The 26,342-nt window shown below is 41.5% G+C and overlaps 1 protein-coding gene across 1 annotated transcript; it reads right to left on the bottom strand.

The window, feature by feature from the left end:
• Nucleotides 1–663: 663 nt before the first annotated feature.
• tti1 (TELO2 interacting protein 1) lies at nt 664–26,342 on the bottom strand. Its single transcript, XM_034087631.1, has 14 exons — nt 26,208–26,342; nt 24,488–25,227; nt 23,048–23,385; nt 21,900–22,155; nt 19,281–19,458; nt 18,849–19,141; nt 16,428–16,847; nt 15,178–15,337; nt 14,086–14,253; nt 13,726–13,877; nt 12,494–12,634; nt 11,814–12,018; nt 5,213–5,300; nt 664–1,262 (listed from the first exon to the last, which is right to left on the bottom strand). Exons 2-14 carry the CDS (start codon nt 25,211–25,213, stop codon nt 1,043–1,045), a joined length of 3,345 nt encoding a protein of 1,114 aa, XP_033943522.1. The 5' UTR covers nt 25,214–25,227; nt 26,208–26,342; the 3' UTR covers nt 664–1,042.

Here is a 26,342-nt window from a genome sequence, read left to right as displayed (position 1 = left end):
GCATCATCTTTGTTTTACCCAGAACCGAACCCGGAAAAATGTTTGAAAAAGTACCACTATAAAATAAAATATATAATACTCTTTTTGCGGGTCCGATGCAGGACTCTGGTGTGGGTGTTTGTGTGTGTTTTATCTGATCCGGTAACTAATTCCTTTTCTTTATGGCGGTCATTTTTGACCGGGAACACCACGAGTGTTACAAAATTGACAAAATCATCCAAAATTCAATGACAGTGGTGGTCAGCAATTGTATACGTTCAAATGTCTACTGTGAAGGATATCATAAAGCCTTAATGCAATCGAATGTAAAACAAAAAAGTTATGATTGATGAAAGTAGTAAATGACAACAGGAGGAGTAAAATAATTCAAAGAAAAGACAATGCGTAATCCACCTTTTGAAACTTTACTACCCCGTTTGTGGCATTTTATATAATTTTGTGCAGCTCCCCCTGAAGGCATACAATGCTTGAGTCGCATTTATGCAGAACTATTTCAAAGGCCTGTAAACAGTCTGTGAATGGAATAGATTAAACGTGGCCAGATTGATAACCTTTTTAAAGTAAAAAGGTTATCAATCTGGCCACGTTTAATCTATTCCATATTTTATTTAGTTTGTACCAATAACATTTGACACCTGGGCCTTTGACTGTAACATCACACAATTATTTTTACAATAGTTGGGATTATTTTAATTAAGAATGCTTCACAAAACAATCATTTCATCTGGGTGAACAACATTTCTTGAGAAATAAAAGGAATAGCAAGTATATGTATGTGCCTTCACATGGAACAAAGAGCCTCAGCCCTCTGACTGCATGTCTCCTCATGTAGAAGACCTATCAGAGGTGTTGCTTGTTTTCTACACCTGGAGCAGCAGAGATGCCTCATTGACATGTTCCCTTTGTACCTTGCTGCTTATCAGAGCCCTGCAGAGCGTGAAGGTTATCACAGCTGTATCTGATGGCTCTTTTTTCTGGCACAAGAGTCAGCGGTTCAATGAGCGCTCCGTGCGAGGGACGAGTCACCTCCATCATTAGCTTGTTAGCTCACTGGCTGCTCTTCTGTCTCAGCAGCAGAGCCAAACTCCTCCCTCAGCAGCCGGAGCGCGTTATCCGAGAACTCGTCTCTCGCCCGGCCCATTCCGCTCAGCTGGATTGGGTGGAGGTCGGGGTGGGGGGGGATGTAGGAGGACGGGCAGTGCAGCTCGTTGAGAGTAAACCAGAAGCCATCCGGATCCACCTGGATTAAGTGCTGGAAAACGCTGTGGAGTGGAAAGAAAGATGCATGCGGAGAGGATTAGCTCTGGGCTATATTCGGCTAAAGTTCATAATATGGAGAAACACCTTCCTGTAATCCAAAGTGACAGACTGAGCACAACACAGCAGGTTTACTCGCTTCATTCCTACAATTTGCCTATAAACGTCTTTATCTTCTTTCAGGTGTGTTCCCAAAGGCATCTTCAAGGCAAAAATGATCACAAAATCCATCTCAACAACAAAGGCGTAACCAAGGACATACTCGGAAATAATAGCTCCTCTGAGCCGCTGGTGGTCATACTTGCCAACCCTGATCGGGTGCATTTCAAAACCACCGCGGGGGGGGAGGAATCGCCGGAGCTGTATTAGATTGACATTAACATGCTCAGTGTAGTTGTAAGTGCACTGCCTTGCGGCCTGTAGCAGCATCCTTGATGGAGCATATGTGGGCTGGACCTGTATTTTACAGGACAGGAGTGAGCAGAGGGGAGAGTTGTCGATTCTTGTTCTGTTTTCTGTGATATATCTTCCTCACCCTCTCAGACTACTAAAGAGAGGTGCTACCATGGAAACCAAACAATGATGTAGCTGTATTAAAGTCCGAGTGGAAACAGTCCTGAGTAAATCTGATTTGGACAGAAGACGGGAGAAATATGACCCCGGCAGGAAACCGGGAGGGGGCAATGAAATCGGGAGTCTCCCGCGAAAATCGGGAGGGTTGGCAAGTATGCTGGTGGCCCATATACTGGGCCTTGGTCCCGGTTTTGAATCCGGCCCAGGACCATTTGCCCAATGTCTCCTTGTTTCAATCCTGGCTTTACAACACGTTTTGATAAAGTCAGACTGAAGCACTCCTTAGTGCACCAGTCAATTCTAACAGTAAATACAGAGCTAAATCCCAGGTCAAATGCACGCTAAAGGGTCTGCATTTGACGCATAACATCACAATCTCTCAGTGATTGTGATGTTATGTTAAATGTTTGTTTTTATTGTATTATGTCTTAATTTGTCCTTGGTAATGTTGCAAAAGGAGCTGCGCTCAAATTTAAAATGTCAGACTTGATCTGACCATTAAAGTAATATCGTATCCACTCTTTCAAGGCACTAGTTGCTGTGTTTTCTTTGTATGAATGTTGTATGACAGAACAACCTTTAAAGGTGGGGTAGGTAATCTTTGAGAAACCAGCTCGAGTGCGCTAGAATTTGAAAATACACAGCCGGAAGAAATCTGCTACTTCCTTACAGAGCCCCTCCTCTAACGGCCCCTACACACGGCGGCGTGCGTTGCCGCTTGGCGGTGGGCGTGTCTTGAGCTTGGGGAATCAACGCGAGCAGCCCGACCAACAACCAACCACATGAATGTCCCGCCCCGGACATACAAAGCAAAGCATTCAAGCTACATCCATGCTGGCTAAATATACTGTCTATGCTTGCTAGCTGTCCATTCAAACGAAATACACTGGATATAAACTCCCCAAACAAGCGAAAACCTACCAGTTTCCCCCACTGTCTCTGCCACCTCCCCCCATGCCTGGCTCCTCCGGTTTGTATCCCTGTATGTTCCCTACCGCCACGATCATTTTCTCCTCCTTTTGTTGACATATGGGAAATAACTGCGGTCTGGCTCTCCCAACATACACCCGGTTTGATTGGCTACTGCTTGTACTGTCAGATTTACATACGAGGGATTTGATTGGCTGACGCCTCCGTCGAGGCGGCAAAAGTAGAACATTGCTCTACTTTTGCAGCGAGCACCTCGAGAGAAGCTACGCTTTACTACCAGAATGCAGTTCGGCGAATCGTGACGTCACCCCATTCAAAGTGAATGGGTAGAAGCGTTGAAGCGGCAACGCACGCCACCGTGTGTAGGGGCCGTAACACACACGAACGCACACATGACCAATGAGGGCACGAGATCAGTTTGTGCACAGATGGAAGGCTGACAGGCAGGTAGGCCATCCAGTTATTTTAGCCGGGCCGGCTCAGATGATTGGTCGTGCTTTTTACAGTACTACGGCTTCCACAGATGACATTTTTTTAATGTATTTATTGTCAAAGCACTTCAGATATTCATTGCTATCGGATGTTAAGAGCATTCCATGGAATATAACAACAAGTGTTTCTGAAATAAATTGCATACCCCACCTTTAACAAGATTTGCCCTTATTATTCATGAAACTAACAGCCACTACTTTATTGTAGCTTTAATATGAGCTGCCTCCAGCAGCAGGCAAACTAATCAGGTTAGTTAGAGTCTTAAGCTTACCTCTGCCCAGTAACATGACTTATAAAGTGCAGTCAGCTAAAAGCTGCATATTAAGCTTTGCCGTCATACTGCACAGTCCCAAGTACCAACACCTTTTTTTGGGTTTAAGCCAACAAATAGTTTTATGTATATCTAGCATCTTCTTTAGCACCCGGAAATTCACATAATCCGATAAATCGCTGATTTCAACGTTTGCGTGCTTTCTTCTATCAAAGAAACTCAACTGCATCTAAAAAAGAGATGAAAGTACAAGCTAATTCATTGATCAGTCAATCAGAAATCCTGTAAATATAATGTATAATGTCCTTTATTGTTTTATGTTTCATGTGGAACCTATATGCTGCAGGTCTCCCTTGAAAAAAGAGATCTATGATCTCAATGGGACCAATCTGGATAAATAAAGGTTTGAAATGAAATGAAATGAGAAAACAACGTTCATTATCATTTAATAATTACTATTTCAACCAAAGTTCAGCATATTCTCTTTTCCACCTTTTTTCTTTATCCCATGTTATAGTTGATTGAAAAGTTATGTGATCCGAAATGTCAGACCGTGCAAGCTATTTTAAGATATAACCTCGGGCTTTAGGAAACTGTGACTTCACAAACCAAATGATCAATGGATTTATCCAGAAAGTAATTGGCAGATTATCTGAAAATGAAACTCATAGTCAGTTAAGGAAGCATCACCCTCATAAACTTGCTGAGGGAGAGCTTTTCAGACTCAGGGCCCCCTCAGCAAAATCATTTGTTAAAACCTGGGGGTTTAACATGTGATTTAGCTGAGGATGCACCTGCACATGCGAGCAGGCAACACACACATGTGCTGCAGGATCTGAAACATGAATATAAACATCCTCTTTATGTCTTGGCTCATAAAATGGAGGAAGGAAGTGATTTAATTATTCGGCTTCAACGATTCGACTCAGTATTTTTTAGTTTGAAATATGTCACTATGTGAAAGCAGCACTAAGAATACCTACATACAGACATACTGTGTGTGGAGCAGACATTATACAGAAGGCGATCACAGCGACAATCTGTGTGTGTGTCGATGCTTTAGCTAAGTGTGACTTCATGGCAATGATTCAGATAGGATCAAAGCTAAATGCAGATGTTATGATAAAATGAAAACACAGCTGATTTCTCCTACCAGTTTTTCATTAATTATTTACAACACCACATGTGTATTTTTTTAAATATTCTGTTTTTCTAACGTGTAATAAATCCTAATTAATGATGTATTTGTATTGTATTTATCACGATAAAAAAATGTTTTGAATGTATTTATTTTTCTTTATATTTTATATGTTAACTCGGGCACCTAGTTAGGATGCCACCTGGGCGCCTCCCTAGGGAGGTGTTCCAGGCACGTCCAGCTGGGAAGAGACCAAGGGGTAGACCTAGGACCAGGTGGAGGGATTATATCTCTTCGCTGGCCTGGGAGCGCCTTGGGACCCCCCAGTCAGAGCTGGTTGATGTGGCCAGGGAAAAGAAAGTTTGGGGCTCTCTGCTGGAACTGCTACCCCCGCGACCCGACCACGGATAAGCGGGAGAAGATGGATGGATGGATGGATGGATGGATGTTAACTCCTAACCAGTGAAGTAACTAGTTAATACAGCCGTTTATTGAATTCAATAAAGTAGAAAAGGGCATTATCTAGCAGGACATAGAAGGACTTAGCTCACCTCATGGCAGCCTCCTGCAGTCTAATTGGTTGCCTGCAGCTGAGGTAGGGCAGGCAGGCCTCACAGACAGCATCCAGCTCGGCATCACCTAAAGAAAAACAAGACAAAGGGACCATTTCTACATCTCATCCCATATTGTCTTTAAGAGCCAAATATCAAACGGCATACAGATTTATTCGTCTTAAAAATATGTAATCAGAATACATTTCAGGCCAATATTGATACACTATTTAAATACTGTGCCCAAATGTCCACACGTTCCCAGCACACAGCACACAGACGGTAGATTGGAAAGTGAAGAAGGAAAAGAGAAAAAGATGAAAGAGAGGGAAAAAAGAATCCTGCCTGGACTTTACCTTTTCCTCCTAATGAGCTGAGAAACTGCTGAGACGGCTGAGGAAACATTTCACAGCGGGCTTTTTCCACATCTCTGGATTTCACACATCCAGCCTGCCCCTCTTTGAGGAGCAATCATGGCCTCCTTTTCCACCATCCTTCATATTGTTTTTCTTCACTTCCTGCAGTTTTATGCCACCTTCTTTGTACCTTTTTACAGCTCCCTCCATCCACTTGACTGCTATCCACTCTTTCATCTCCTCTCTCCATTCATCCTTTCCTAGCAGACATTTAGTGATTCCCGAAGCTGCAAACTGGGCTGCCTTTCAAGCCTCATTTCAAAACACGTCTCTCTCCCTCTCTGCTTACTCCGTTTGCCAATTCTACCCACACTCGGCTTGAACCAGGCCTGCGTGCTGTGTGTCAAGAATAAAAGCAGCGGTTCACATTTCAGAGGTAAATGGGATTATTTAGCAGCCGATTTTAACCCTTTTCTTCCTTCCTCTTTCTGGCGCTGCACTCCTAGCCTAGTGTGTTGTGGAATCAAGGTGGATGCAGGACAGTGGTAAAGAGAAAGAGGGACAGGTGTCAGTAGGATTTGTGGTACATGGATAACAGGGTGGAACTGGAGCTGCTGCTGAAACACATTATTTGCTTCACTGTGTTTCTGTCTTCCTCTCTCTGTGACTGAGGCTGGGTAATTGGCTTGCTGCAGGCGTCCCTGAGGTAAGCTGTAGCCAAATCGGTATTCACATGAGTAAGGCTGCAGCTTCGCTCCTGCTCTCTCACATTCTCTCTCTCCTTCTCCAACTGCAAATGTCTCCCCTTCAGATATGAAGGAGGGCAGCGTTGAGTGCCAGTCAGAGAAATCATGCTGAAGCATGGGCAAATCTGAAAAGCAACATGTTTTTACTTCATGTCATTCCAGATATAAGAGGGTTTTAACCAACATATTTTAAAGAGGCACTATTCTGCTTTTTTGGGTCTTCCCTTTCCTGTAGTGTGTTACATAGGTTTTAATGCATGTAAATGGTCTGCAACGGCTAAAATCCCAAAGTGCCCTCCTGAAGGAGTTACTCTCCCCTTTGTTTACTTCCTCAACATAGTGACATCACTATGTAGTGCCCCATATTGGCTAGCACTCAAACACATTAAACATGAGGTATGGGAAATCTCTAAGCGGTTGACCAATCACAACTGAGACAGCCAGCTAACCAATCAGAGCAGACTTGCTTCTGGTTTCAGACAAAGGGGGAAAAGAGGTGCTGCCGCACAGCAAAACAAGTCCACTGAGTACACATACTGTATTAGGCCCACAGAACAAAGCCTAGAGGGCCGACAGGACCAAACATGAGTAGCCAATGGACGGACAACCAATCCTTGAGTCATGCAGCTTGCACGCCACAAAGTCAACCAGCCCCTCCTCTAACAGGTTAAGTGGCACTATCACATAGCAGCCCACTACCAGCATATGGCAGTATGGCACTAGTGCTGCAGTGGACCGATCCAGAAGTTGGCCTTGCAAGTTCTCCCTCTGCAAAAAGGTAAATGGGGTTTTTCCATTGGATTTCCGAGTATTACCTCAAAATAGATCTGTGGCAAACATACATTAATTATACACAACACGTTTTGTTCAGCCGGAAAATCTCCACATATTGACACCACTTTTATAGTTGAAGAGTAAATGCTATCGGCATAAGTAACCTAATCACTGCTTTATTAAATGCATTCAATCAAAGTGGCCACTTCAAACAATGGACCCAAAGCAAGTCATACAAAGCTGGTGCGAAGATCTCTTCATCACAATTGCATTTAATAAAAAGAGAAAAGAAACAGAAGCAAACTGAAATGTAAGATGAAAAGTAATGAAGGGGAGTTATAGATTAATTGGACTGCTGAGCTAGTAACTTCATTTGGAAGTATGTTCATTTTCATGATGAATTCTAGTGAATTCAGCGCCGATCAGAGCAGGAGCGCCAATCAGAGCAGGAGCGCCGATCAGAGCAGGAGCGTCGATCAGAGCAGGAGCGTCGATCAGAGCAGGAGCGCCGATCAGAGCAGGAGCGTCGATCAGAGCAGGAGCGCCGATCAGAGCAGGAGCGCCGATCAGAGCAGGAGCGCCGATCAGAGCAGGAGCGCCTCACCTGGCAGTGCTTTTACTCATCCGCCTCACGGAGCGTGTAAAGTTAGGGGCAGGGCTGCCTCTCTTCCGCCCGCGTGGAAAGGAGGATTTGCACCGAGGGCATTGCGGAGTGGCCTGAACGTTCTCCGCGTTCGGGCTGGGGCCTGCTTTCTGCCTGTCTTGTACTGCTGTAGCGGAGGCCTGCGTCCACCTGTACTGTGCTGCTGTGCTGAGGAGGAATTACCCCGGGGACATCGCGGAGAGACCGGAGCACCTCCACGTTCGGGCTGGGGCTGTGCTGAGGAGGTGTGAAGCTGACAATTGAGCGGCCCAGACCAAGCAAGGAGGCAGAGGCAGCACGTCCCAAATATAACCCGGTGTGGGCATTTATTACAGCATGAACACAATACACACAGCCTCAATCCTGCTGCTGTTCACGTGGGCACAGCCTGCAGCCACCAGGATCTCACACACACTACCAGCCTCAAAACAGACAGGGCAACAGACCCTAAATACACACACTAATCAGCAATTCGACACAGGTGGGGGGGGAGGAGACAACACAGGGCACCAGTTGCACACCATCAACAGCCACAGACATGGGGGAAGGGGAACACTTTTAACATGAAACCAGGAAACAGAGACAGACAAACTAGTTACATAAATTACATATATTCCCATGCAATGTTTTTAGTGCTATATTACCCGTAACGGAGGCCGTGATCTATGGGCCCAGAGATCACCTCCGTTACAGGAGGATTTGCCCCAAAAACATCACAGATGCTGTGCTGGACTGGGACCCCCCTTGGCATTTCATGTGGCCGGACTGGGTCAGTTTCCAGGGCTGATTTTTTTGCCCCAGTCCGCCCCTGCATGGGGGGGGGGGTATATTCTAAGGAGTCTGCAATGGTTAGGGGAAGGGGATCCAATTCTGAATGTCTTGTTGAATTAAGTGTTTTCGGACTAAGGTACCCCACAACAATTCACTGGGTTGTCTTATTTTACAGTATTGGTAACTACCAGAAAACCTATATGCACAATTAATAAAAATTTGACAATGTTTATGATATGTCCCCTTTAAATCGTTAAATTTGAATACCTGTCTGCCTGTATTTCAATATATGCGTGTCTTTTGCATATTATATTCTATGTAAGAATTGTTTGTTGTATGAGAGTAAGATACCATGTTGTTTTTATAGATACAAAATAATTAAAAAAAAGATCAGTTTTCACTGAGATTTTATAATCCCACAAATCTGTCCTGCTTCAGGAGGAAATTATGTCAATAATAAGATTAATGTAATTTACAGTAGGAAAATTCCTTTATATTTGCATATCTTGAAATCAGAATTAAAAATGTTTTCACTTCAAAAGCACAAATAATGAATCAGAGCAGTGTCAAACCATTGTGTGCTGATGTGTTGCTGCTACACCCCATAAAGCACTTCTTGCATTCTCTTTGTCCTTGGAAAAAGAAGTGATTATGATCACCATTCAATTAATAAAAAGGCCTCTTATCACTGATTGCAAACCACTTACTGGAATTAATGAGCATGTCATGTTCATTACATCGTTTGAAAAACACTTATACAATCAAACCAGCACACAAAAAAGAAACCAAACTGGAACCATTTGGGGTTCAGGTTGCTCAGATGTTCCAGTGCCGCTGTGTGACAGGGACATGGCTGCTTAATGAACACAATGATCTATGAACAATTTAACAAGCAGCTCCTAATTATATCATTAGTAGCACACTGGCAATGAGTCCCCAGGACACTTTTGGCTGAAACCTTCCAGTACTGAAGCTGTGCCATGCACAACTGTACAAAAACATATTGCATTTTTGAGTTAATTCATTCAATTCCCTCCAACCCTGTCGCTTCTTGATTCGCTGATTGCTGTGCAGATTTGACAGCTTGATTGTGGTGAAATGGAGCTTGAGGGAGAACAGTTGCCTGCAGCACTTATCCAGAGTGCAACTAAGGATTCTGTAGCATCCTGCTGTCTCAGTTGGCTACGGTCTGCAGTCAAGTTCCCATCAGCAATCCTGGCTCCAAAATGGTGGAATGAACTCCCCATTGAAATGAGGACAGCAGAAAGCTTACACACCTTCCGGCGCAGACTGAAAACTCATCTCTTTCGACTCCACTTCGAGCGATAGAATTACTAACAAAGAATTGCTAACAGAGCACTTATATACTAATAAAGGACTGGCTTATCTAAAGCCAGTTGAGTAGCACTTGAAATGTTTGGCTCTATGAAACCTGATGTACTTATATGATTCTGTTTTCTTCAAGTTTATATCTTCTTGGTCGAATGCACTTATTGTAAGTCGCTTTGGATAAAAGCGTCAGCTAATTGCAATGTAATGTAATGTCTCTAAAGTTGTCTTTAAAATATGTTGAATGTAAGCCCTGCAACAGCTGGGAACCCTTCCTAGTCAGGAAACTCCTATACGGGTACTGTGCCATTTTATATCTGAGTGGGAATGACATAAGTGTTGAAGAGTGTAATGCTGGGTGCTGCTGGGAATAAAACATTACTGATCTGAGAAGCTAAGGAAAAATCAGAAAGTGTATTGTCTGTCATAAAGAAACACTACCTTGTTCCAAATAGTGACCCACACCAAATAGAACATTATGGTATGAATAATTAGAGGGTCAGCATCTTAAGTTCTCTGCCTCACATTTTAAAACTGGATCACATATTTCAAAGAAAAACAAAGCAGGGAAATGGAGATACACAAACTGCTCCCATAATACTCCTGACATATTTGTACCGTTAAACAAGACTGCCACCTGCTGGTAAAACAAGTTACTGTTTGTGTGTCCTGGGAATTAGGTGTCTTTCGTGGCTGGGAGCAGAAAGTTTTTACTTCCATCAATATTTAGTGTAGAATCAATTAAATTAAATATATATTTTAAGGTACAACAAGTAATCCCAGCAGAGTTTTTTAAGTATTTATCTTTCCTTTTTTTTGAGCTTCCACATGTCTTTTCATGACGATAAAGACTTCATGACAAGGTTGCCAGATATAATACTCACAGAGAGCCAAACAAAAACCTAGGACTTAGTCAGAAATAATATATAGCCTGTAAACATCTCAAATTGTCTTATTTTTATTCTTTAAACACTTTTTCGAGCATTATTTATTTTCAGGTTAAAAAAACCAAGGGACTTTTAAATGAGTAAATAACACTGCTTCAAACCTTTTTTAACTGTAGGCAATTTGACTTCAGGCAGATTTGGTCAGTAATCTGACCAAATCTAATCAAGTCTTTACGCCTTCCTTTACTGACCCTATCCTGCCTAAAGCTTTATACTTGATGTTGAACTATTCCTTTAATACAATTTGTTAAATGAGGATTATTTAAAATAAGGCTGCACAAAGGATGATTTTGCATGAATCTTTATGATTGAAGATTATACCTTGTAATGGCTTGACTTTCAGAAATGTCATTTTGGTTATTTATCAGAGCTTAAATGATATCAGAGCCTTAAAGGTGGGGTAGGTAATTTTGGAGAAACCAGCTCGAGTGCACGAGAATTTGAAAATACACAACCGGAAAAAATCTGCCTCTTCAGAGCCCCTCCTCCAACACACACGAACGCCCACATGACCAATGAGGGCACGAGATAAGTTTGTGCACAGGTGGAAGGCTGACAGGCAGGTAGGCCATCCAGTTACTTTAGCCGGGCCGGCTCAGATGATTGGTCGTGCTTTTTACAGTACTACGGCTTCCACAGATGACACTTTTTATGGATTTTTTGTCAAAGCACTTGAGATATTCATTGCCATCGGGATGTTAAGAGCATTCCATGGAACATAACAAAAAGTGTTTCTGAAATAAATTACATAGCCCACCTTTAAGTAACTATACTATAACAAATGATATGTAATTATTTATAGAGTAGGTTCCCCGTAATCTATCCTGAATATGTTGTTGCTCAAATTGCAATAATGTTGCACCAACTTTCTAGAGGAAAAGTACTGTGTCAAGGCTAGATAAACCATGATCAAGTGACCACTTGTATCTGGTATGATCACTGTGATATTATGGATCATACCGTGCACAACCATAGAGGAGGATAGTGAATGGTGTGTCTTTGGCAACCTGTGTGTGTGTGTGTTTATTCTCTTACCCAGACTCAGCCTCTGGCACAGGGAGCCCAGGCCCTGCAGCACAGCCAGCTGCAGTTTGTAGTTCAGAGTGTGTGTGTAGACGGGCCCGGCCTTGGCGCTGGTCGGGGCCTGCCGCAGCAGAGAGGAGCTCAGCTTGGGCAAGACCTCTTTGGAGACCCTCCTCCTCAGGAAGTCGCCACACGTCTCACCCAGCGTGCACAACACCTGGCAGAAAGAAAATGCACATCAAAATGGATCAAATGTCGATGCAGTGTGTTCTTTGTAGACAGATCTGACAAATGACACTATATTTACAGAAACATGGAAGAAACCCAAAAGCTTCAGTTACCAAATGACAAGATACAGATGTCTGATGTTGTCAATTCATCAGGGAACATGTGACAAAAACATATCAAAACTGTCAAACTTAAGACTAATTCACATCGACAGTAGGATCAACTGACAGCTGTTCTTTGATCTTTACCCGAAAGGGAGCTCTTTGATTCTCTGAAAGACTTTAATCTGCCAGCTCTTGGGAAGAAAATCAACCAAAGAAAATGATGTTCCTGTCTTGTTAGTTCAAAATGTTTTGAAATAAGATTTATGTATACTGATTATCGTTAACAGTTTTCAGGAAAAGGCTTGTTTGTTTTTTCCAATCATGATTACAACGGAGTAAAGTGCCGCTTGTTTTACGTACCCTGAACGCTCGGAGGACCGCTAAAGGGTCATCGGCTGTGAGTCTCTGCAGGAGGGGGGGCCAGCAGCGATGGGCCATTGGCAGCAATTCATTTTCTTTCTCACTGAGTACACACACACACAGCTCCAGCACATCTAGCACCTGAGGACAGAGACACGCAGTATATACATTGGTGTATATTTGAAGTATATACACATACATGTGTACAAGTAGCTTTAAGGTCAGTCTGGAGACCACATGGAGGTCTGAAACTTGTGGGAACCAATATTTATCTACTACAGCAATACTTTCTACTTGCCTGTATCAGCTGATATGTACAGTGGGTTATTTTTTTAATACAATGTCTGTCTATTATCTTACTTAATACTGATGTTTCGGTACTGTCACTGTTACAGTTGGGAGTTGTCCTGGGGAAGATAATTAACTAATTCAATATTAATAACAGCATTTGGAGGGATTGACATGTGGTTCATATGTTAACGGGACCGCACAGTGAACCCAACATCTTCAGTTATCCACTGGCACCCTCATGAGGTTGATATTTCTGGTTTTGAGATACATTTCTGGTACATTATTTGTTACTAATTCCATCATCAGGATGAACTTTAATATCACCAATACTTTGGTTTATGACCAAATACCTGCCGAACGAATCATCAGCCTCAGTGTTACTTTACACTAAGAGGTTATTAGCAGAGGTTAGCATGCTATACGCTAAATTAAGATGTTTAAGATGGCTGACTTATATTTGCTTAAAAACAGCCACAAGCTAGCAATGTCATTGTGAACATGTTAACATGCTAATATTAGCATTTAGCTGAAGTTCAGCATCTCAGAGCTGCTAGCACAACTGTACAACTTTTAGCTTGTTAGCTCCATATATTTCTGTTGTTCTAACTATTCATGAAAGTAAATCTTGAACTGTCTGCACAATGATGGCCTTTCTCTTCAGCTTCTCTGGCTTCGATCTAGAGTTAGGCATACGAGATCCAACCACAATAAGACACTATGAATCGAGCGATTAATCATTAACCAAATACAGCATTTGCTAAACAATATACCAATCAGATGAGTGCATCATGTATGGCTCTGTCACAACAATGTCAAGGAAAGAAATTCATTTTTTATAAAAAGATCTACAGGTTCCTTTACAATGTAAACAATCCTCTAGGAGTATTATCATCCAAACCAAAACCAGACCCCTTCTCACTGAACCCCACCACACACAGTACCTTGAGCCGGAGTCTGAGACTGGGGTCCGACAGCAGGTGAATGCAGCGCTCCATTATATCTTTAGTGACGCTGAGGTGGAGGGGGAGCTCTGCCTTCACATCAGGACCACCAATATCGTCAACATCCTCACACTCCAGGGGAGGGGGGTTCTCTGGAGAGACACGATGGTAAGATAGATCACGTGAGTTATGGAATTTCACATTGTTCATACTTGGACAAACACTTTTTAGAGTTATAAGCAGTATTTAAGTGATTGTAATTCAAAATACTGATACATTTCAACTAACATTAACCGATACAAGACAAGAGTGAAATAGAACGTCCTATGTTGTCCTCATACAGACAGCATACTGCGTTACCGTTAAGATCTTCAAGGTCGTCCTCTATTCCAATGCCCTCGGCCAGCGCTTTCTCTTTCTGCTGATCCAGCAGGAATTGTCGGATGTTGAAGAGTTCTTCACGAGGCGGGTTCTGCTTGGGTCTGACGGAGTTACTGGTCCTACTAGAGTTTGAGGGGAACCACCTTGCTAAAGGAAAAAGAATAAGAGTGGGTTAGCTAAGTGGATGGCGAGGTCCGGAAACAAAAGCAACATCTTTTTCTTTATTTTGTTATTTTGTATCCCCGGTTACCATTTGACCCCAACCTTTTTCACGCTTGTCACATGTGATGAATGATTTGACATGTAATGGAAATTGTGGCATTAAAGTGTTGATAAAGTGTAATCCTAATTAAATATAACTTATAACAAATGGTTTTCTAAAGTGATGTAACATTTGAGATAACAGATGCTTACATGTTATGGTAAGAGTAACTTTGAGAAAACAAAGGTTTTGCTGAAGAGGAAGAATTGTTTTTCTTACCACAGGAGGAAAATGGTAAGAATGCTTCTATGACCTCGTTTGGAGGAGTTTCTCTGCGGAGTCATTTATCTTGGGTTTTATAGTTATTTATTACATGGCTTGGTAGAATACTCAGTTCTGAAATTCACAGGTCTGCTCTTTCTCGGTAGCAGAACACTCCTAAGGACGCTCTGAACTGAATACGATGTGCAGTCAAATCAATCCGCATCCGGACAATTTACTCCCCGATCAGTTGCCTAAAAAAAAACGGATAATCTTTCTGTCTGATACTCTCTACGTGAAAGACTCGCTGGAATACTTTCATTTTTATATATATTTTAAAAGTGCGTAATCGAAGGAAAGAGGTAAAAAGACACAGAGAACAGGAGGTCACAGAAGTCAACAGAGGTAGACCCACAGGATGTCACTGTAGAGAACATGGTATGGGCTCTGGCGGTGATTAAAGATGGAGCACAACATCTTTATCAATCATCACTTTAGGATAAGCTGGAAAATAGGAATATTGTGTTTCCGTGCAGTGGTTGCCTAACTCATCATGTCTCTAGATGGTAGGTGATTTTAGGTAAAAGACATCACTTTAGAAAGCTCACCCAGAGCCTTCAGGAGCGCGTGCAGCACGGAGCAGAACAGAGCAGCTGTGTGCTGGTAGCTGAGATCCAGAGCCATCAGCACGTCCTGGACGATGTCCCCGACCAGAGGCAGCAGGCTGCAGTCAGAGTGAGTCAGCATCACCGTCAGCACGCGGGGAGCCTGGTCACCGACGACACACAGATATGATGAAACACACAGCTGCCAGCAAACCTATAGAGACTTACTAACAGTGTTCAGAACAGAGGTGTGGACTCGCGACTTGGACTAGAGTCGAACTCGTGTCTTGAATATGATGAAATATGTCTTGACTCGGCAAAATGTACTTTACTTAATACGGTTGACTTGTGACCTCATGTGACTAAATGATTACGGTTATTCTTCTGGCCGCACCAGGGACATTTCTGATGCTCATATTATGACATTTGTAATTTTGACTAAGTTTAAATCTTTAGACACTACACCTATTGCACGTCTCTCCGTCCTGAGAGAGCTACCTCTGCTCTGTTGCTCTCCACTTCCATTTTTTTCTCCATTAATTGTGCAGTTTCTTTGGGAGTGTTTCCTCGTGCGCTTCAAGGGTGTAAGGTGTCATATATATTATACAACACTGTAAAGACCCCTGAGACAAATATGTAATTTGTGATTATAGGGTATATAGATCATATTTGATTGATTGATTTGACTTGGAATGTTTAGTTTAGGACTGAAAACACACAATAGAGGATTTTAACTTGGTTACTTTAACTTACTAAGTGCTGGCTCTTATAGTTATAGTAGACTTTGTATGTGTGCCATATTCATTCATCCATCATCTGTTAGTACCCCATAACAAATATAAACCGCTACTGCTATTCCTGTGGGTTGACTGTGAACTGATCATGATCTACAAAAACTTAATCTCCAAGATCTCTAAATAATTGATAAAATGATTGATCAAGTCATTCATCCAGCAAAACAATTATATTATTCTTATTTCCGTGTTTTTGACTTTTGGCATTTTTTATAGCATTTTTGTACATTCTATCGACGACATCATTTTTAAGAACTGCAAACAGATATATTAGAAATATAAATCATTCTTAATTGCAGTCTTCTTAATTTGCACAACCATTTATGCTCAGGTAATGTTAAAATATAAATATGTATAAAAACTATAACATCAACAAAAGACCATAACAATTACCCTCAACCTTCTTTATGTATGTTTGTCTCATGCTCCTGTGCGTTGAGCACACACTGAACGTGTTACCTGTGGATGCTGGCTGAGCCTCTGCAGGTTCAGTGAGATGTCGTTGAGCAGGTAGTCGCAGTTCTCAGTGATCAGCTCCTTCAGGGAGGGGTACCCGCAGGCCTTACTGATGTCCCACATAGAGCCCAGCGCCGCCTGGCTCACCAGCAGCGTCTCCTCTCCGGCCTTCTCCAGTACTGGGTACAGTGATGTCATCAAAAGAGGCCGAAAGTCCCGCCCCATTGCCTGAGCGAAGCAGGCGATGCCTTCCAGTTGGATACACAGCTGCCAGATGTTGCTGTTGAGCTGGTGGAGGGCGGAGGTTGATGGTGAGGAAGACTGCGAGCCGAAGGATGAAGAAATCTCTTGGATGGAGTTTGTCTGAGTGTGGCCGCCGACGTTACTGTTGGAGATGGAGAGGAGGCTGGAGGGGCTGAGCAGCTAGAGAGATAACAAAGACATGTCAGTGCCAGGCATCAGAATGTTATTTTTTCAATAGTGTTTCAATTTGTAAATAAAAAGGTCAATATAAAAATGATAAGTTTACATTTACATTCTTCTTCTTCTAAGGATCTTAAAGGTACGCTGTGGAGTTTTTTTTATCAGAAGTTGAGCAATGTTAATAAAAGTGAGTCCTCGTTGACAATTTTTGCCAGCTAGCAAACATTAACGCAAACATAATAGGTTTCAAACTTCTTCTTTTTTTTTAAAGCAAATGTTCTCCAGATGTTAGTCTCCATGTGGTTTACAAAAATATTGTAAAGGACACCTATAATTTTACAGAAATACTATCCAGGGCATCTTTAACTTATAAAATATACTATACAGGGCACCTTTCATTTTCCAAAAGAAAACTCTACAAGGTACCTTTAATTTGACAAATAAAATATGTTACGTTCATTTAAAAAACATGCATAGCCGAGTCAAATCAATATCACCACATTCAAACATTAAAAACAATACGTTACAATAATGCATTTCCACTAACGGCTGTTCAAACCTCCGATCAATAAAAGCCTATTTGTTTGACTTTAAACATCACATCAGTCATTGGTAACTAGCTGTTATTATGATTTATGATTTCTACCATGTTCATCTATTCTTCTTTCCTTTCATGATTGTACTTTGACTGAAGGAAGGACCCCACAGCCGTCTCTCAGTGAACAAACCCCCCCTCTCACTGGTGTATATTTCTGTCCTTGGAATACTTTTGATGTTGGTACCTTTGGGCTAACACTTTAGCTGACAAAGAGAAACTGCAAGTGTATCGACAAACTAGCACAGTACGGATAATGTTTTCAGGGCCTGAAATATATTTCTCTACCTGTCAGCTCAATGATCCAGCCCTGAAGGTTGAGAGCAGAAACCTGCTCAGGCATCAAAGCACTCAGCGCTCAGGCCAAGGGCAGACTGTGAGCGTGAACATCTTCCTTTGTTGGAGCGAATGGATCTGACCATTTAAATGCAGAAGGAGTTGTGCAATATGGGCTGAGCATGGGAGTCTAATATCACACTTGATTAGAAAGTGTTCACAGAATACAAAATGAGATCAATGAAATGACAAGTCAGGGCTTCAGAATATCATTCCACCCAGAGCGGGATCATCCATTACACATGATGATTATTCCCAGAGAGTGATCAGTGAATTTAAGATGGTGATGATGATGCAATATTCAAAGCCTAAAGGACGATACGTTGCAACCACCCCCATTTTACAATTTAAAGGACTTTAAACGGGCCCTTTTTTGCTTTTGGGAGTTTTCCCTTTCCTTTAAGTGTGTTACATATGTTTGTGTACATATGTATGTAACACACTACAGAGTTCTCTCCCACACACTCCCCCAATGCTTGAAACGCCTCCATTGGACTCCTTTGTTTACATTATACATGATAGTCTAAGAGACAGGACATCTGTACCAATCACCACAGAGCCGGCCATCTAACCAACCAGAGCAGACTGGGCTGACAGAGGGTGAGAAGAGGTGCTTCAGCCCAGGCAGTATGAGGAAAACATTAAAGCATGGAGACATGTCCCAGTAGAGGAAGAAATTACAAATACAAACCCTAATAATTGTTCAAATCCAAAGAAAGTGAAATTGTGATTCAGGACAAAATATGGACACTGCAGGTCTGAAGCTCTCCTCGGCCCTTCCTTCATGCAGCTGTCAGACTATGTAACCACCACGGCCCCTGGTAGACCCCCACACACACAACAACACAGACTATGCTATAACACCCCTTGTTGTGAAATACAAATTATGTGCAATATATATATATATATGCCGTTAATAACTGTGCAATACATATATATATTTTTTTTAAATGGGCATCTTAAATATATATAATATATTTAAAGCATGCTTCTTGGTTGATCTTAAGCTGTCTTTGGCTCTTTTCTGCTGTAACAAATGCACCCCTGAAAAAAGGTATTCAGATTCTGACCTGCTGGTCCTGTCGGTCTCTTTCCGCCTCCTCGCTGACGGTGATCAGGTGCCAGTTGTTCAGACTGGTGTACTCCTCCATGATGGACACCACTGCCACTTTAAGGTCATCCTGGGTGACAGACTTTCCCCATACTTGACTCTCCAAACCCTGAGCTTCTGTTGACACGCTGATTCCTGCCGCGCCCCTGACGATCTCATTCAGCACCATGGCAGCCTGCTTCCTGTACGCTGAGGACTGCTGGTACAGATCCAGGAAGTGATCTGTCAGCAGGTAAATGTTGCCGTAGTAACCTTAAGATAAAAAGAGGCATATGTACTCGTTATATTTTTGGGAGGAGAAATTTAACACAGAAATAAAGTATGCAAAATGATAAGAAGTTTGATGATTTTTCTACAGTCTCTTCCTATAAATATGAAAGAGCGCTCATACCTAATGTTCTACAGATCTCCATGAGCAGAGAGAAGATCTTCTCATCTGTGAAGTAGAGAAAATGCCTTCTCTGTATGCGAGCAGCGTAGGGATGATAAGAGTCTGAGCTGGTCTCTATGGTAGCAGCGTAACTCCTTTCCTCCACGATGCGAACATCCATCACATCCAGCTCCAGCACCTGTAAGGCACAGAGTGTTGGTTGTGTTTTTAACAAAAGGGTTACATCTCTACACTGTGCTTTGAGTTGGCTTTCATTATAAAACAATAGGGATGTAACGATACCAAAAACTCACGGTACGATAATATCGCGATAACAAGTCCACGGTACGGTATTTATCGCGATATTGAATAATACATTTTTTTTTTACTCGGAAAATGTTTCTTTATTAAATAATAAATCTAATTTGTACAGCATTTTAGTAGGATAGCAGTATTTTAAAGTGTCAAAAACAAAGTGACAGTAACAGACTGGAACAAGAAAACCAGTGTTTTTGTACCTATAGTACTACTAAACAAAGTAGGCATTTTCTTTGTGCCACTGCACCTCACAAATAAACATTTAATAATCAGACCCTGCAATAAAATCAATCAAGTTTCACTTTAGTTTTTCAAGTAACTCAACTCAAACTCACTCACTCAGCATCATCAGACAGGTTTTTAGGAATATGAGAATGTCCACATTTCCAGGTATTTATAAGCTGGGATGTTTGGGCATTTACAATATCCCCTGCTCTGGAAAGAACTCTCTCGCTTGGTACTGATGTTGCTGGGACAGCAGTGGTCGCGTTAAACGAATATTTTATTTAACATTGACGGAAAAATCTGAAAGCAGTCTGTCATTTTGACAGATTAGAGCAAACTCGGAACAGCGCCAACGTTTCCCCGCAGCGAGGCTCTGGTGTTATGCCGTGGTATGCTTGCCCTCCAAAAGGAAATGATATAGTTTCCAAACCGTACTTTGCCGTACAGATCAACACATGTCTGGGAGGTTTTGCTTTACGCTGTGCGCGCTCCCGCGAGGTGCATGCACACACGGCATAACACCCCCCCCCCTCCCCGTTGACAATTCATGAGCGTGCTCTCTCGTGAACTGTTCAGACCCGACGGGTAATAAGGGATTATGGCGGATATTTTACGATCCTGTCTGTCAAAATGACGGACAGTGAAAAAGTCTAACGCCACCTCAGTGGGACGGAGAGATATGCTTTGGCCATGGGTGACAGCAGTGGGTCAAACTGTGCATTGTCTCTCCACCACTTCAAAAACAATACAGTTTTTTCCAAGAAGGTGAGGCTTATTGACAGGGCGAGATATAAATATACTGTTGTCAATGTCTCTAGGTCAGTGTTTCTCAAACTTTTTCATACCAAGGACCACTTAAACAATAAAAAAACACTCGCGGACCACCTAACTCCACAAATATCCCAAAACACATCGTTTTTTGCAAATCGCCTGAAAATGGTACAAACAAGTGGCCACATGTGTGATGAAGGTGTTTATCTGGGCTATATCATGCAATCGAAAGTGAAACTTAAGCTCGCTCCATTGTGGAGATATTCCCGCGAGAGTGCGGAAAACTTTAATTCATTCATTAATTTCAAATGTGAAATTTTACCAATATACCCACGGACCACTAGGGGGCGCTCACGGACCACACTTTGAGAAGCACTGCTCTAGGTGTGTAAATGTAGCCCTGTAAATAGATGTCCTTTTGTGTTCTGTTGTTTTATGTTCATGTTGTAACCTACTTGCTGCCATGCTGGACAGGTCTCTCTTGAAAAAGAGATGATGATCTCAATGGGACCACTTGGTTAAATAAAGGTTTAAAACAAAAAAAAAAGTTTAAAAAAAATTAATATTTAAAAAAAAAACATAATTAAAAAAAGATCGCGGTAGATTTTGTCAGTCTCACGACGGTATTGGGACATTTATTTACCGCGATATTCGGTATATCGTTACATCCCTATAAAACAAGGACAGAAACAATAAAAGCAGGCAAAGTCAGACTCAGGGAGGGGTCTCATATGAAACTAGTTGTTTGAGTGGGATGACATTATTCAGTTTTTTATTCTTAAAGTGGTGTGTTTTTATTGTGTTTATTAATATATAGATTTTTTTATTAATAAAAAAAGTATTTCAACAAATCAAATATTGTATTTCTGAGATATATTGTATAATGATTATATAATAAGCTTTTAAATACATGAAAGGACTGCAATCACAATCTCTACATTATATTGATACCTTTGCAAATATAGAAGGGAATGTTGTAAAAACAATATAAAAGTAAACTGTGATGTGGGTTAGCTTTAAATAAAAAAATAAAAAAATGATAACAATTCTATTATAGTGACACTAGAATCCAAATACTTTCTTACTTGAAAGTACCAAGCCCTGTCAGATATGTCATAAATAACAATGAGAATATCATATGCTTCAGTATTATTAGGGTTAACAACGACACGCGATCTTTAACTTCCTTTAATCAGTGTGTATAATTGTATTTGATAATCAATTAGCTGTATTTACTTCACCTAATCGGATATACAACAGTCATGAAGACATGTATTATTCTGATTCCCATTCAAACAGAATATGAAGTGTAATCTGACAGGTTACCTGCATCAAGGCTTTGGAGATCCTCTGGAGATGCGCAGCGGAGTTCAGCACCACGGAGACCTGCGAGCCCAGGACCTTTAAATAACCCAGAAACACGTTGAGGACAAACAGCTTCTTCTGGTCGTCAGAGGTCCTCATCAGTCTGGGGAGGGAGGTGGCCAAAGAGTGGAGGTTCTCTGAGAGGATGTCAGTGAAGGTCTGAGCACTGCTGCGGCTCTGGTTCCTCTGGGAGACCTCTCTGAGAACAACCTCACACCTACAGGAGAGGACACGTTTCATTCAACATGTTTTATCATCTGAGTACCAACTGCCTTTTTACGAGATGGTGTTGGATCCAAATGTGTTGGTGAGAATATTGTTAAAGTTTGTTCACTTAAAGATCATTTTTTTGTATACAATTTCGCAGATTTGCTATAGTTCTTAAACGTGTTTCTCACTACATTCATCAGAATAGCATTCTTTCAAGGAGGTCTATTCAAATAATGTATTCATGCTGACCTATTCATACCTTATTGTTAACAAAGTTGAAAGAACTTTATTTCAAATGATAGATTACCCGGCCGATCACTACACGCAGAATTTAAAAAAGACATTAACGCAAAATGTTCTTTCTGGGATTAACTTTTAGAAAGTGTTTTTCAGATTTGTTATTGATAATTTCTTTTTTTTTGAGAAGAAATGTGGTGTTAAGAAGATAAGATGTTTTTTCATAAGAATGAAAAAATGATGTTTTGTTGAAAAACAATACATTTGAGTTTTCCAGTAGGATATCAAGCATTACTTCTAATTAGACCATCATAAAGGCTATCAAGGAACTATACAGTATATATCTGTTTTATAATTTATGTGTCTACTGTAATATACCTCAGGCTTTTTTGTTATCGTCTATTTGATTTATTTTCCTTTATCGCATTATGTGATGTATTTTTCTTGTTATGCCTTAAGCGTTTTATTGGAGCATTGTAGCACTATTGGAGGAGCCTGGTACTTAACTTTCCATTGCCAACAACTATCCTGTAGATATTGTGGATATGACAGTAAAACCTTTGAATCTGTATTCTATTTCTTGACTGAAGCTGTATTATGTAGTTTTGTTCATTTCAAATATAAAATCAGTTTATCTCACAAAAATGTCAATCAAATCCAACCTCTGCCTGACTCTGGGCTCCTCGTCGTTGACTGCCCCCACCAGGGCTTCCAGCAGCAGCCCCACACACTCCCCCAGTGAGCGGCTGCACCGGGCCAGCAGGTGTTCCCCCAGCTCCACCATCTCCAGCCGGACCCTCCAGTGCTGGTGAGCCGAGGAGCAGGAGATGATCTTCTTCAGGAGCGAAGAGAGTCTCCCCGCGGTGCTCTTCACCCAGTCCTGAGAGCGATGGACCATCAGCTGAGAGACTCTCCCCAGGTCTGGTGGGGCAGTCCTGCAGGGCTCACCGGCCTGGAGCTGGGCGTCCTCCATCACCAGCCCCACAGTCCTGTACCAAACCTGAATGAGAACCACAGTAGAAGGAGATCAAAAAAGGAATTGCATGTTTAAAGTGATTTAAACACTTTTATTTCACTCTAAAGAAGAGAAGACATGTTTGCTTTAGGCCATTTTATAATGATGTGTTTGTCATAACCTACAGCCTTTTATTCAATAGCATTTGGTGGCAAAGAGGAGTTATTACAAATCTATACAAAGATCGTTATACTGTCTGTAAAACTGGAAAGGTATGATGGACATTCTGCTTCTGCATTTTTGATTACAGTACGATGCTTTTTAGCTGACGATCTTTATCCAAAGCAACTTACAAACATTCAATACTCTAGCAATTTGGAGTTCAACAGGACACTTCAACATGTTAGCTACAGGGGCTGGGATTGAACAGCTGACATTCTCATTGGTAGATGCTATTTAGCCCCTGCGCCAGAGTTTCATTCAAAATTAAGTAAACAACAAAAATTCAATGAAAAACACAAAGTCTACCGATATATAAAGTGGGTGATTCTGTAAACATTTGTCATGAATTAAAATACATAACTGCATCCTGCCTTTAATGTTATATGTGGCAGCATAAAAAAGCCCCTGAAACGGCATAAAGACTACCAAGGGCACAGTGTGTACCGTATATTTCCAGTACATAGTGTTAGGATACACTTCAAGCTAATATGACAAAAACATTATTTTCTATCATCTTAAACTTTTGGACTGTGAGTTCAAACTAAAAGATGTTTTGATGAAGTCCCCTTGGGTCCTCACAACTTGGGATATCTTATCAATTCATCAAGAGAAATAATCCACGTGTTGACCAATGATATCAATTACAAGTAACCAAATAACTTTGTAGTCTCTAAAAGATCAGAAAATAGTAAACATGTCAAATAAAGAAAAGTAGCAATTGGGAATCCTTACTCACAGTTTTAATAATAACACTAATTGTGTAGTAATCTATTATGTATGTGGCATCCATTCATAATTCAATAATACAGGACTACATAAAGATTCAGACCTGAGATACCTCACCACAATGAATGACCTGTAGCAAGTTGTGTTACAAAATGCGAGCTTGCATCATCACATAGGGAATCAAAGCGAACACGGGTACCTGTATCGCCCTGACTGTGACTGCATGGCCATGTCTCAGATCTCCTGTAACGATCCTAGAGACAGCCATGGTAATCCCAGGTAAGAACGAAGCCATGGTGCTGCCGAGAGCACCTCTCTCCTGTGACGATGGGACGACATGCTCCTGAGTGCAGTCACACTGCAGAGTCAGAGCCAGGAGGCACTTCAGTGCTGCCAACTGTACATCTCGAGATCTCTCCTTCTCTCCCAGAGCCAGCAGCAGCGATATGGCAGATCCAATGCCGGGAAGCATGATCGGTTCAAAGAGTTTGAAGATGATATCACCATAAGCGGCATGAAGCAGTGCGTCCAGGCACCTCAGCACGGCAGATTTCAGCTCCTCTGAAGTCTCTGCAGGTTTCCCAGGATCGGTAGGAGTGCACAGGCAGAGGCAGAGCTCTGACAGGAGGTCCCGGAGAGTCTCCCAGCTCTGGACACATGTGGTCTCCAGGACGTGGCTCATGGCCTCAGCCACAGCCTGCACCAGCTTGTCTTTTTTTGTCCCAGGGACTTTGAGTACGAAACGAAGAGGGAAGAGGACGTACTCTTGGAGCTGCTGTAACGTGGCATCGTCGATTTCTTTTAGCTGAGCGCTCAGCGTCTCCACGTTGGTCACTGTGGGAGCTTTGGTGAGGAGGACACAGGCCGGGCGCAGGAAGGCAAAGGCGATCTTTGGATCACTGATCTGATGCATGATTGTAGGCATGATTGCAGGAGTCACTTTAATGAAGAAGTGCAGAGGGATAGAAGATGGATAAAATAAGTATTAATGCACAAATTGAAAGAACAGGCAGTATCGCAGTTCACTGAAATTGTACTAGTCAAATAATTAAAAAAACTAAATCGAATTTATTTTAGTGCTAAAATAATCAACATTGTAACTGAGATTAAAACTGTGCTGGTCACCTGCCATGTTGGCCAAGTACTTTTTGCGGTGATATTTCAATGTACTTTATGTAATCAGAAAGTTATATTGACAATTGTTTACAAGTAAGTAAACAATTAGTTAGTACAGACAGTATATCGTAAAACTAACGGTTATGCAATTTAAAATGTTGTAATAAAATTGCAACATACATAGAGAAAACCGCACAAAAAAAAAGGTGTAGATAGGAAATTCAAGCATATTATGCAAAAAACCTATCTTTATTTTTCAGCTCTGTCCTACAAATTAGACCTATTGAGATGAGTATTTTCTGACCTAACGGTATAACAATTGTTAACACTTGCACTGAAAATGTTATTGACCAGTCACCAATCTTACCTGCTTTTGACTTCTTAACTAAATGTTATATATAATTTAAAAAATTGGTCAATCAGCCTTTAGTCAAGAAAATTGAAATGTTTTTTGTCTGAATGTTGACACTGTCCTCTGGACATTCTTATGGAGGTCAAAGCTGAGCCTGGTTATGGTGTTGCTTCTGGTCTTGGTTTTGTTTTAGTATTGTCAGAGACATTGTTGATGTATTTTGTTGTTCCAAGGAAGTAGTAAGTTGTCTGTATTATGTACTTATTATCATCTACCAATTGCCCTTTAGAAAAGTTAAACGTTAAACTATTAGCGTAAAGAAACAGATACAGGGCAATACTATGTACATGCAGTAACAGTAGAACATATGTAGCATCGATGCTAGTTAGCTGACAGCATCCTGCATGCTGCTGAGGCTGCGGTACAGGCGTCACCAGACAGTTTAGCCTACCTTCACATTAGCAGAAGTTAGTGGACCCGCTGCAAGGCCAAATAAGCCCATATAAATGGCTTTACTACAAATATAAGATTTTAACATCACACTGGTGAAGTTGCTGAACTCCACCCACAATGAACGTCATGTTTC

The sequence above is a fragment of the Pseudochaenichthys georgianus genome, chromosome 7 (assembly GCF_902827115.2).
Source record: "Pseudochaenichthys georgianus chromosome 7, fPseGeo1.2, whole genome shotgun sequence".
NCBI classification, from domain to species: Eukaryota; Metazoa; Chordata; class Actinopteri; order Perciformes; family Channichthyidae; genus Pseudochaenichthys; species Pseudochaenichthys georgianus.
The sequence above is the reverse complement of the archived record's forward strand: the minus strand, read 5'-3'. Positions and strand labels throughout refer to the sequence as shown.

Coding starts and splice junctions, on each gene's coding strand:
- tti1 (XM_034087631.1), bottom strand. CDS start 25,213: ATGCCTACAATCATGCATCAGATCAGTGATCCAAAGATCGCCTTTGCC. Junction 14,254..15,177: donor CGCGCTCCTGAAGGCTCTGG/GTGAGCTTTCTA, acceptor TTTTTCCTTTAG/CAAGGTGGTTCCCCTCAAAC. Junction 13,878..14,085: donor CGACCTTGAAGATCTTAACG/GTAACGCAGTAT, acceptor GTGTCTCTCCAG/AGAACCCCCCTCCCCTGGAG.